This window comes from Humulus lupulus, chromosome 8, assembly GCF_963169125.1.
Source record: "Humulus lupulus chromosome 8, drHumLupu1.1, whole genome shotgun sequence".
Lineage (NCBI taxonomy): Eukaryota > Viridiplantae > Streptophyta > Magnoliopsida > Rosales > Cannabaceae > Humulus > Humulus lupulus.
The window spans coordinates 29183081-29196131 of record NC_084800.1 but is presented as its reverse complement, the minus strand read 5'-3'; the positions used below and the strand labels follow the sequence as shown (position 1 = coordinate 29196131).

Below are 13051 nucleotides of genomic sequence, written 5' to 3'. Positions count from 1 at the left end.
TAAAAAATAGTATACTTGGGTAAGGAGCAAGACTAGTGTCTTCAGCAAAAAAAAAAAAAAAAGACTAGTAAATAGTGTAGTAGTGTACTTGTTTTTTTTTTATTAATAAATAATAAATAGTATAAATAGCGTAGATGGATCGAAATCCTGTTGAAAGGGGAGAACGGGAGAAGTTTGTCCTCTCCAACTCAACTCTGACTCGACTCAACTCAGCACCTAGAGTTAGAGTCTAGTCTACATCTTCACTAGCAAAGAAAAGAGAGAAGAGAGTCCGAGTCCGAGTCCGAGTTGAAGAAGAAAAAGGGTTTAGCAGAAGACTAAAGAAGAAGAAGAGACTCAAACCCTAGAATAAGAATAGCATGGCCCAAGACGACGAACCTTCTTCCGATCTTTCCAGAAATGTTTCCTTTAGCAGACTCAACGCCCAGGCTCCCGAGTTCGTCCCCTCTCCCCGCTCCGATCTCCACCCGATCCCTCCTCCTCCGCCTCCCCCTCCCCCTGCTCTCCATCTCTATCACTCTCCCGCTCCCTTCCACGTTCCAATTCGTCCCCATCCCCACCCTCATCCCCATCCCCACCCTCATCCGATTCCGATTCGCACTCACCATCCTCATCACTTGCCTGTTCACTATCAGCATCAGCAGCAGCAGCATCAACAGCATCAGCATCAGCATCACTACTACGGAGACCAAGAACTCCCCCTTCCACAGCCTCCTCCTAAGCCTTCATCCTCCGATCACTCTGCATCCTCCAAGAATAAGCAGCCGCAGCAACAGCTTTCCGATGAGGCTACTCTCAAGCTTTTGAATCAGGTTTGTCATTCACAAATATAACAAACCTTCCTTCCGATTGAAATATTGCTTTGGAGCTCACCAAATGTAATTTTTGCATTTTTTTGCCTGTCCTCGGGCAAGCAAGATTAAATTAAGATAATTTACTAAATTTATGTGTCTTTAATGTACCATGTTTAGATTTTGATGGAAGAATATGACTTCAAATCATTGTTTTCACCTATGTGATGATGCACCTGCCTTCGTTACTTTTGTGTTTGTTTCTTTAAACTAAATTTATAACATGCTCACACAAAATTTCCAAGGAAGGTCACTTTGTAGATTTAGATTTTAGATTTAACCACCGACAGATTCATTCATACTATGTTAGTCAACTATTTAGGAGGTCCAGAATGTTGGACATAATTTGGTGTTTCATAAAGGAGGAGGTAGGACAAACTACAGATTCTATTTTTTATTTTCCTCCGTGGGTTTGTATTGAATGTGTATTCCCTCCTGGGGCCAACAGAGCAACTGTTAGAGTTTCCTTACCTAGTCCGAAATATCGCATGGTTAGGCAAGGAAGAGATCCCCAGTTTCGAATTTGAGCATGCTAAGCGATTTTGGGGGATTTTGGTTTTTATTTATTATTAAAAAGAAGAACTGCCTTTGAGACAAATAATAGTTGCTTCTGTTGTGCTCCTTCTGATATTGTATTGTTTAATTGAAGTGATCTGTATAATAATAACTTTATCCAATTCCAGACAAGATTGTTCAATACATGCCATTTTCGTAGCAATATCCTCCACTCTCTATTCAATTATAGACAAGATTATAGTCTGTGGTCCTAGAATGCTTTCACTCTCCTCCATAATGATTACCTTTTCTTTTCATTTACATGAGACACACCATTAATTAACTTTGCTTTTGATAATTTACATGAACGTATGAGTTATAGACCCCACTTCTGTAAACATGATTTGGTTGTTACTTTTACATCCACCTCTAGCATGAAACATATTACATTAAGCAGCTGCAGATTTCCTTAGTTTTCTTTGTAATGCTTTTTACGTCCCAAAATTTTCAGGTGGAGTACTATTTCAGTGACTTGAATTTGGCGACTACTGATCATCTTATGAGGTTCATCAACAAAGATTCTGAAGGATTTGGTAAGTTTCCTTCCCCCCGTCCTAAGAAAACACACACACACACACACTATAAAATTATTTTCTGCGTACTAGTTTTGCCTATATAAAACATTTAACATTGTTTGGTAGCTTAACGTACAGCATACTTTAACATGCATTCATAGATATCCATGTCTTGGATGTCACACTAAGATATTTAACTATTTATTGTTTTACAAAAAAGTTGCTGTCAACTTTCTATCATATCTACTGTTTCAAATATTCATTCCTACATCTTGTTTTATTATTTTGTAGTGCCAATATCTGTTGTTGCATCTTTCAAGAAAATTAAGGCACTCATCAATACTCATGCCCAGCTAGCAACCATTTTGCGTAACTCGTCAAAGCTTGTGAGTTACTTTATGCACCTTTTGTACTATCTACTTATATTGTTCTTCAAACAAATACTCCTTTTAGATTCTCTTGCATTCTCTATTCTATATTTTTCGTCAATCATTATCCTACATCCTTCTAAATGCATTGATCTGCAGGTGGTTAGTGAAGATGGAAAGAAAGTTAGACGCATCCATCCACTGACCGAGTTGGATATGGAAGAGTTGCAAGTAGGTTCTTGATTATTAGTTAGTTATTTCGTTTTGGCATAATTGCTTGATTGATTTGCATAGTAATTCTTCTCTTATGTTGTTGCAATACATTTTTTTTTGTCGGCACACTTTACCTGTTTAGCTTTTGATAATATCATGTAAGGTAACTTTTGAGTTTCTTATTCTCACATTAAATTATCATCTAAAATCCATTCTGTTGTTTAGTCTCGCATTATTGTTGCTGAGAACTTGCCTGAGGATCATTGCCATCAAAACCTCATGAAGGTTTTCTCTTCTGTTGGGAGGTAATTTAATTACTTTTTCTTATAAAACCTGTAAGTTTAAGGCTTTTCTTGGCTTCAAAGAGTATGTTAGTAACAACCTAGATATGGATAAAATGCCGATCTCTTTGGCAGTGTAAAGACAATCCGAACTTGCCAGCCCCAGTCTTCCAATGGAGGAGGGTCTTCTTCAGCATCAAGATCAGCAAAATCTGACAACATGCTCTTCAGTAACAAGGTATGCATACAAGCACTGCTACCTCAGATCAAGTTATGTGGCTTGTTGAATTGTTGTTTTAAGTTTTACTGCTTTGTGTAAACAATAATTTTCATATTCCTTGTAAATTACATACGAAAAATTAAAATAAAAGAGCTCAACCTTAATGTATTTTATCTCAATAGGCATGTGAAATTCTTGGTTCGTCTTCTAGTGTTTCATTTCTCTAGGAACCTTTTTATTTGATATTGTTATTGAGCAAGAAGGATATTGATAGCCCAGGAATACTATAATTCTTGTCACTTTTACTCTTTAGGGTGAGCAGTGGATGGAGGTGCTTAGATATGCGTTGGGATATATTTTAAATCTAATATTATGGCTCTTGTGAGGAACATTCTGTTTGTGCTCTTTTTTATTGCCATGTCCTGTGAAACTTTTTCTGGTGACTGCAATTCTTTGGCTATTGGCTTATCAGATTGACAAGGGATATGTGTGGCTTTATTTGAAGCTAGCTTGTCAGTTTTCAGGCTCTTGTTAAAAAATATTTACTAGTTTCTCTAAGCATGTTGTCTTGGTGTGGGTCTCCCAAGATTCGAAAAGCTTTACTTGTTTTATTCTTGTTCTATTGTCGTCTTACATTTAGTGAGACATCCTTTACATCAGTAGCTGTTGCCGACACTCACATTAAATAGCAGTTGGCCAAAAGAATGTAGAATTTAGTAGTAGTTAAAAATTTGACTGTGGATGAAAACATGCTGAGTGTATATCATGTATAGGCTGTATTGATGAAGTTCTGTATATGTTGAAGTATATCCTGTATTGACCGATACAAGGATCTAACCTTAGTCTCTTGTGTTTTTCAGTTGCATGCTTTTGTTGAGTATGAGTCAGTTGAGCTAGCTGAGAAAGCTGTAAGTAATTCTTTTTTCTAGCATATTACAGCATTTGTCTTCCTTCCTCGTCTGCTAGAGAAGTAATGGGGTTCACGTTATGCAGGTTTCAGAGTTAAATGATGAAGGGAACTGGAGGAGTGGTCTAAGGGTCCGCTTAATGTTTAAACGCATGGTATGTGAAAATGAAAACATTTTGATGTTCTTTAATGCAATTTAAGCAATTATGATTCTGAGCTTAAAGTCATTTAATGATACAAACAAATTAACCTAGTTTTTTATTTGTTGCTTTCGGAAAGTGGTCGCTTGCTTAGGCTAAAATCAAATAATCCAATGTGTTGATGAATTATTTTTGGATGTGATTTACCATTCCGGTGACTTTATTTCTTTGGACCATTGACAGTCAAAACCTTCTCAGGTCCGAGGAAGAAGGGGTCAGGAGGGAGACATGCAATGTGAGGAGGAGGATGCTTGTGCAGCTGAGCAACCAGTGAATGGGAAGGTAGTAGAAGATGCTCCTCAGCAGTCCGATGCTTATTCACATGAACACATAGTAAGTGCCATGAATGAATGTGGGAATTGCTTGTCCTGGTGTAATGAACTTTTCCTTAGATTTCTTGGCAAAGGTTTATTAACAGTGGTGCTGTGTAAAATGGAATCTCAGGGATGGCATTGTGGCCCCTTAATTATTAAGATTAACGTGTTGAATAATGGCAGGGGGAAGAGCATGGGAATGAGAAGGAGAGTGGGCAGAAAAAAGGGCGTGGCCGGGGACGAGGCAAGGGGCGTGGAAGAGGACAATACCACCACAATAACCGAGGAAATAACGCGGTGGGAACTCCACCTTCAAATAATTTAGTTGGTATGGAGGCAGGTGTAACCAAGCAGCCTCCGCCTCCTGGTCCGCGTATGCCGGATGGCACCAGAGGATTTGCGATGGGACGGGGAAAGCCAGTCGCTGTTAATATTGCATAAAGACTGGGGATTGTTAGTCATTAGATAGAGAGAGGTGGTTGTGTGTGTGACTGCTCTGATATGTCTGGCTATGGTGGGTGGGATTAGGGGTGAGGAATTGGCTTTCCGTGTGTGGTGGTGGTGGTGGTGGTCTTACAAAGGGCTGGGCTGTCGATCCTCGCAACTTAGTTGGAGCAGTGGGTGAACTTTGTCTGTGTCAGTTTGAGTGTACTCTATCAATTCAGGCGAAGGTCAGGCCAAGAAAATGTGGTTTTGGCCGACCTCTCTCTCTATTCTCTATTTTGTTGCCATTTATGTAGAAAAGGAAAAGGAAAAGAAAAAAGAAAAAGAAAACAGTTGAGAGTGCCCAATAGTATAATACCTATAATATAGATTTTAAAAAAAAGGTGAGTGAAGAAATGACATTGAAAAACAAGTTATGGATACTTTTATATCTTTGCGGACATGACTGCACGCTTCTTCTCATTATCCATCCCTGCTCAACCCACCACCATTGTATTTCCTTCCTTTGTACTTCTACAATATTAATCTTTACTTGTTGCGTACTGTGTTTTTTATCACAAAAGCACACCAAATTTTGTCAATAATTCTTTTTTTAATAACACTATATATGGATCCTTCTATTGCTTTTTTTCCCCTTTCTTTTTTAATTTATTACTTTTTCGCAATGCGTTAACATAAAATGTCTTCATAATTCAAACAACAATACCTAATTTCTTATGACAACCTCTATCTCAACAAAGGATAAAACTCTTCACTTACACAATTTTAAACAATAACACGTTTATTTTGATTATAATGAAAGATACAATTAATAAATAATAAATCGTAGGAGTAAGAAATACATCAATTTTAAATTTTTTACTACTAAAGTAAGGAGTATGAAAATAGACTAATGTATCATATTTGAAAAACCATTAAAAATTTATCCATATATGGACTAATATCATACAGTATTTGAAAAACCATTAAAAATTTATCCATATATATATTTATGGAATTTTGTCCACCACTAGAATTGATGAACAAACATTGATATAGATGGGTTTACAATATGTACGTTGTGTAGTTTTTGATTGTAAGATAATTAAAATTTTAAAAAATATATGAAATTAAATTAAATGGCTTTGAAAATGATTACTTTTATCACCAATTAATATTTAATGAAAAGAGAGTGAAATGGAAAGAATATCGGGAGTTTCTGGTTGGGTGGGTCAGAGGAGAGAGAGAGAGTACATTTCAAACTAAAAGAGTAAAGATTTGTGCTCAAAAATAGATTCATGGCGGACTTGGCAATGGCGCCACCACCGCCCCTTGAGGCTGCTCCTCCTGCCGCTCCCCTTCCCCTTCCCCCTCCTCCTCCAGCTCCGGCTTCGGCCCCGGCCCCGGCCCCGGCGTCTTCGTTGTTCTCCTTCCCTAAAAGGCCAGCAATTCGTGTAACTTCGGAGTTGGACAGCGACAGCTCCATTTTCTCGAACAAAGTTTCGTGCAAGTTGTTAGACAGCCTTGCGAAGGTGAAGTTGTCGTTCAAAAACGACCGCAAGGGTCAGCTCTTCCAACCCCAGCTCGCTTTTATCTCCAAGCACCTCTCCATTCACTACGACCTTGAGGACCGCAACGCTCTCCTCAGAGGCTCTTTCGATCTCGCTCCTGGCTTGCAGCTCCGCGCTACCCACGATGTCAAGGTACGGATTGGGACTCTAATTACCTATTTTCCATTTCTTTCTTAATTTTTATTTTTAATTTGTTCTAATAGGCTCAGGAAGGGGAGATTGCGATGGTTACTAGGCTTGCTGAGCCTAACTATGCCTTGGAGCTTTCATCTCCTGTTCCAACCATTGGTTTGGTGAGTATGAGTATGGTGTGCTATTTTTATTTTTTTATAATTGCATTGTTCATTCACGATGAATTGTATTTCTATCATTTCCCAGCCAAGGGCAACCTTTAAATTCCCTCGTGGCCAAGTCTCGTTGGAGGAGAGGGTGGAGAGGGAAGAGGAGGAGGAAACTCACAGGGTGTTGTCTATTAATGGCATTGTTAAAGGCCATCTTTTGAATGGCATTTGTACTGCCCAGTATGCTGATGAGGAATTGATACTCAGATACTCCTATAAGGTTATTATATTATTAGCTTTCTGTACTTGCAATAGCCCAACATTCCAATATATCTATCTAAACTATCTGACTGTCTAGATGAATAGTCTTGACTTCTCAACTCTTTTTCTGCACTGCAGGATGAACAAATGTCCTTTATCCCAGCTATTTCTTTGCCCTCAAATGCATTATCATTTGCCTTTAAGCGTCGTTTTGGTCCTTCAGACAAATTGAGGTAACAATAATTGGATCCTGGAATTTTGTATATATGTAGTTACATACATCCTTAATGAAATTTCCAATTTGCAATCAAAAGGAATCTTTTTGCATTCCCTCATGTTGATATGTACATGTTGTCCGGTGTGAGTGGCTTGGTGCTATTTTAATTTGCCAATATTATAATTCCTATACTGCTCTACATTAATGATCAGATAAGTCTTGTTGCTTGTTGTTGAAAAGGGCAAATAAGTAACGGTGCCACTCTAAGTTAGACTTAAAATCTAACCTTTTTTTTTCTAACATGAAATGCTTATAATTTGGTAAAAATGACATGAGTGGTGCCCTGGAGTCTCGAATTATCATGTCTTCAGTAATTGTTTCTTAATCACCACAATACAGCTTCATGCAACACATGATACCTTTTCTGATGTCCTAGCTTTGGTAAAAGTTGATGCAAACAATTGGAGTGTTGTGCACAAGCACACACGTGCAAAATGTGATAGCTTTTCTGATTTATTCTAGTGACTTCGTGTCCAGCTACTGGTACAGTTTTAGTGCAAACAATTGGAGTGATATGTACAAGCACACCCATGCAAAAATTTGATATCTTTTCTGATTTATTTCAATAAATTCATGTCCAGCTACTGGTACAATTTTGATGCAAACAATTGGAGTGCTGTCTACAAGCATACATATGGTAGAGACTTGAAATTTAAAGCTGGTTATGATTCAGAAGTACGTCTTGGCTGGGCATCTCTTTGGGTATGTTGTCCTATATGCTAGACTTATTGCTGCTGTTTATTTGTCATTTCATATGGTGATAACAAACATATCATTAAGTGTCAGGTTATTATTTATTTTTTACGTTTTATTGCTACTCGGTTCCAGTCAAATTAAGTTAAAATAGGGGGAGCAGGGCGAGAAAGGTTTAGTGTAGATTCTCTTTAATAGGAATAAATGGTTGGCATGACATATCTTGGCTTATATTATTATTTTTTAGTTTGGATCACAATTGCAGGTTTTATCTGCTCCAAGCTAGGTAAGTGAGATTGGTCTCTATGATATAAATGTTGTTGTTGTTGTTGCTTGATGTGGTTGATATTGAAATGAAAATGAGGTGGTTTCTGGGTTTGGGTTTGGGTTTCAGGTAGGAGAGGAAGGTGGTAAAGCAAAGGCAGCCCCGTTGAAGATGAAAATTCAATTTATGCTGCAAGTGCCACAAGATGACATAAAATCCTCAGCCTTGATGTTCCGATTGAAGAAGAGATGGGACATTTGATATGATATTAGAAGTAATTTTTTTGTCTACTGTTTTTTTTAGCAGCAAAGCAAAAGCAATTAACAATATAATGATCTGTATTTTGAACTTTTTGTATGTTTGGAATAGAAAGATGTTTGTTTCTATTTCTGACAAAATATATATTTTTTAATGAAGAAGAGAGTTGAAAAGAATCCAAGAGCATTTTTTTTTTGTTTTTTAGAAAAAAAAGAGAGAAAATATCTCTTTTGAATTTGATGTGTGGTAGTCATGTAACTCCCACACTCCAACAATACTACCACAAATGAAAGATACATCACATTCTCTCTATTTCCAAACCCACCCTTGTTTTATAGTATAATATTTATTTTTGTCGCAATGAAAATATATATTCATTGAAAAAAGTTTATAATGAATATTATTATCATAATTTAGTCAATTAATATGAAGTTGAAAAAGTTCAACAAAAAAGTGTAGGGTAAGAAGCGTAAATAAAATATATTCTTTCTGGCTTTAGTACAATACACTATTTGTTAAAAGTATATACATATAAAAGAAAAAGAAAAGGCTGCCGATAAGAGAGATAGAAAGTCGAAGAAGAAGAAAAGAAAAGAAGAATGTTGAGGCTATTCATGCCTATGACCCCGGCCACGGCCACCGCCAACGCCACCACTTCCTCCATTATTGCTTTCTCATCTACGTCTCCTTCTTCCTCTGATTTTTTTACCAAATCCTCCAGACCCTTTCACTCTCTTTGCCCTAATTTCATTTTCTCTTTCTCATCTTACTCATCTATTCCACCCAGGAAGAAGCCGCCCCATATCTCCCCGAGGACGGTATCTCCCTCTCTCTCTCTCTCCGATATACAACCATGTATGCAATCATTTCATATATTTTTACTTACTTCTTTACTTGCTTTTCTTCTTTAGTTATTTAAAGAAAAAACGCAAGGATTTTGCCTTTTGAACTTAGATTCGTCTGTGTAATTTCCTGTAATTTTATTTACAAAATATGTAAGTAACTGTGCGTCAATGAGTTATATTCATCTGCCTTTCTCTTTTTCCGGGACAAGTAAAACAAAATATCATTGTAAGAGGACCACATTTGTTTGCAAATTATGCTTTTTTTTCTTCTTTTTCTTCCAAAGCTCTGGTTCCAACAGCTATGAACTCTTTCGCCGTTTCGTTTAGGTCTATCTAATTTTACATGTAAGGGGTGGGATTTGATCACCAAAGTTGTTTTCATACTAAATTTGACTTTAACTAATTCAAGACAGTTGCACAGCACTCAAGTCAAGAAACTATATCTTTATTACATATTTATGATGCGCATAGTTGAACTTTCCCTTTGTTACAGATTGGATGATAAAACAGAGATGTATGTATCTATGTTAACAGACCTATTTGTTAGTACTAAGGTGCTAGTGATGATTAATTATTAATATAAGTTTTTTTACCCATCTACATCACTTCAATCTTCAACCCTCCCTGTAAATCTGTACAAATACGTTTTCATAGCTGTTTAAAGGAAGCTTTCATCGTTTTATAACTTAGTTAAGTAAACTAATTTGTTATCATAAGGTCCACTACTGAGTACTGATCAATAAGAAGCTTTTTTTTTTTTTTTTTCAATGGAGAAAAATATTTAATTTTACTAGAGCTTGAACTTGTATGATCACCACATTTTGTGGGCGGTTGGTTTTCACTAATGATTTACTACCAGGGGCTCTCTTTTTCTGTACTGGTATAGTGGCTACGCAGACATGCTAGAAGAGATATAGATTCACAAGATATGACATATGAAGAGAAGAATGATGTGCGCATGTTCGGTTCTGATGAAGAAGTCGGCAGTCAAATCCCAACCCAAGCGCAATCAGTTGTTGAAGGATCAGGAGCTGTTTTAGTATCAGAATTTAAACCTGCTCCTGATGTCGATTATCTACAGGTAATTCATGTTGCTAGTTTCACTACTGCCTTTTAAGTCTTTTCTATAATCATGCTTTGCCTCCCCCACGGTATGAGCACCCTTAGTTTTATAAGAAGCAATAGTAGATACATCATGATTAGTTGTGTATGTAAAAAAGTAAAGATGATTGAATAAACATTTGCTGATTGAACCATGTTTGGATCCATATATCTATTACAACTTGGGCTTTTCAATATCTCTCTTCTGTGTCAATAAAATATTTAAATTGTATTTCTTTTTGAAAAATAGGAACAACTTTAGAACTTGAAGTTTTTTTTTAATCTTTCAGGAATTATTAGCCATTCAGCAGCAAGGACCTAGAGCTATTGGATTTTTTGGAACACGGAATATGGGATTCATGCACCAAGAACTTATTGAGATTCTTAGCTATGCAATGGTTATAACTGTAAGAGCTCCTGATTTCATGTATCTTATGTGATACTATAATTTTATAGTATTTCCCCTAATGTTCCTTGTAGTCTTGCACAACACTATTACTCGCTGAATAATCAATATTTATACTGAGCATGTCAGATGCTCAGTGATGCTTTACCTGACCATATGCATGTGGATGTAAATATGTTTGTGTTGTTCCCTTAATATTCCTAATGCTTGGGTATCACACTATTATTTGCAGAAGAATCACATATATACATCAGGAGCATCTGGCACTAATGCAGCTGTTATAAGGGGTGCTTTAAGAGCAGAAAAACCAGAGCTACTAACAGTAATATTGCCTCAGAGCTTGAAAAAGCAACCGCCTGAGAGCCAGGAATTGTTGTCCAAAGTAAGAAAAATGAATTTACTCTCTTCTACTTCATATCTTTTAGTTAATGGTTTTACTTGGTGGAACTCTGATAGTTTATATGCAATCAAAGATGGTAATTACTGAATATGTCTGGTTCAGTTGGAATTTTATTGAGCTTGATTTATCTTTTGTTTTGTTTCCCAGCCAAAGTTAACTTATTGCTTATAATGAATTAACTAGTTGAGCTTATAGAGCATACCTATATTCTATAAATACCAAAGAACCAGGAAACAGACCAGAACAATGAATATTTACAAATCAATAGACTTGTTGTGCTAGTCTATTTACAATTGTATGTATAGGGATTAACTTAATAAGGCATGGTTTGGTCTGTCACCAAGAAGAAAACCATTTACAATTGTATTATTGTTCATTTCTAAATGCAGGTGAAGAATGTGATAGAGAAGCCTTACAATGATCATTTGCCCTTGATTGAAGCGAGCAGGTTCTTTCTCAACTTCACTTTATATAGTCAGTGTTTTTTTTAGGGATAACCAGTATGATTTGGTGTAATGTAGTCGGGTGGAAAACATATGACTCTCTGCTTTACTAAGGTCTTTCTAAATTTCCACGTCTATTGAAAGAAACCTGTATGCCGACTTTAGCACCCCTATCCACTAGTCAATGGACAGGGTAGTAGAAATCGTGTCAACCTAGTTTGATGTCTGGTTAACTATTAAAAGTGGTTGAATTGCTTGCCACTCTGTGTAGTGTTGTGTAGTGGGCTATGCATTTAAATTTCATTTTTAGTAAGAAGAGGAATTTTGGTTGATGCTTATATGGATATAATAATTGAGTATTAATTATTGTGTGGTGAAACTAGTGCAGACTATGCAATATGGACATCATTTCACAAGTACAGCAAGTGATTTGCTTTGCCTTTCATGATAGTCGACTGCTCATGGAAACTTGTCAAGAGGCGAAGAATCTGCGAAAAATTGTGACTTTATTCTACCTAGATTAACTCCATAAATTCTTTCATGTGCATACATTAGAGGGAGCTACTTATTTTTGTCTGTAAATTAGATGGGGCGAGGACAAATTGCCTGGCTTTCTTGTTTTTTGTAGATTTGATTATTATATTGGCAAGGAAGGGGGCCAATTGCTCCACAGTACTCCTTTGGTAAGGAGATTTGATTGATATTGTACGTTCCAGTTCAACCATAAAATGGACACTGCACGAGTGCCTGTCCCAAAGATCAGAGTATGTGCAAGATTTAAAGAATTCTTTTTAATTTTTTTAAAAAATTATTATTAACTTTTCTGTATTTCTATTTTAAAGAAATCTTTGTAAAATGAATAAATTGGAATACGAAAATGGTAGTAGTGGTAGATAGTATTCAATTATTGAAATGTTGAATATCAAAAGTTTAGTATATGGCACCAATCAGTCTCTAATTTTGGCATAAGTTTGGATTGCGCCAAGTAACTATTTCTGTCTATCCGTTCGGGTGTTGTACAGGATGAGATTTTGAACCAACACCAGATAATTCTCACAAACTCAATTATGATTTTACACCTTGTAATACATGAGACAAGAGCAACTAATGTTGTTTTTTTTAATCATCTTAAAATGAAACTTGGAAACAACTCTTATTGTTTATTATTATTACTACACAAACTAATAAAAAGAAGAAGACATCCCTTAGCACCATTCCCAGATCAGATCCACTTTTCCTTTACTTTTATTAATAGCAACATCAACCTTTACCTGGTCCCGATCAAGCCCTCATGCAGGCACCATTGTGGTCGAGGTTCACTGGGTTGCCATCGGTGAGATTTGGTTTTCTTACTCTGATCTGAGAATTTGTTCTCTAATGGTTATTAACAGTTGTAAAACTCA

At 36.5% G+C, this 13051-nt stretch overlaps 3 protein-coding genes across 6 annotated transcripts; all 3 read left to right on the top strand.

The window, feature by feature from the left end:
• The first annotated feature begins 144 nt into the window (after nt 1–144).
• On the top strand, nt 145–5472 carry LOC133796585 (la-related protein 6B). 2 transcript variants are annotated; one of them, XM_062234164.1, is made up of 10 exons: nt 145–812; nt 1858–1939; nt 2213–2307; nt 2449–2520; nt 2728–2807; nt 2919–3021; nt 3864–3911; nt 3997–4065; nt 4309–4443; nt 4608–5472. In XM_062234164.1, the coding sequence occupies exons 1-10, from the start codon at nt 360–362 to the stop codon at nt 4863–4865; spliced, it is 1395 nt and encodes a 464-aa protein (XP_062090148.1). In that variant the 5' UTR covers nt 145–359; the 3' UTR covers nt 4866–5472. The 2 variants fall into 2 exon arrangements, with proteins under 2 accessions (XP_062090148.1, XP_062090147.1); XM_062234163.1 differs by having other exon boundaries at nt 4294–4443.
• A 570-nt stretch (nt 5473–6042) lies between these two features.
• On the top strand, nt 6043–8629 carry LOC133796586 (outer envelope pore protein 37, chloroplastic). The gene is made up of 6 exons (XM_062234165.1): nt 6043–6550; nt 6622–6711; nt 6797–6979; nt 7099–7193; nt 7819–7939; nt 8325–8629. Exons 1-6 carry the CDS (start codon nt 6146–6148, stop codon nt 8454–8456), a joined length of 1026 nt encoding a protein of 341 aa, XP_062090149.1. The 5' UTR covers nt 6043–6145; the 3' UTR covers nt 8457–8629.
• Nucleotides 8630–8979: 350 nt separating this feature from the next.
• LOC133796584 (uncharacterized) lies at nt 8980–12349 on the top strand. Of its 3 annotated transcripts, none has more exons than XM_062234161.1 (6): nt 8980–9308; nt 10185–10379; nt 10690–10806; nt 11038–11187; nt 11595–11653; nt 12037–12349. In XM_062234161.1, exons 2-6 carry the CDS (start codon nt 10227–10229, stop codon nt 12170–12172), a joined length of 615 nt encoding a protein of 204 aa, XP_062090145.1. In that variant the 5' UTR covers nt 8980–9308; nt 10185–10226; the 3' UTR covers nt 12173–12349. The 3 variants fall into 3 exon arrangements, with proteins under 3 accessions (XP_062090145.1, XP_062090146.1, XP_062090144.1); XM_062234162.1 differs by having other exon boundaries at nt 10158–10379; XM_062234160.1 differs by having other exon boundaries at nt 8981–9271.
• Nucleotides 12350–13051: the final 702 nt, after the last annotated feature.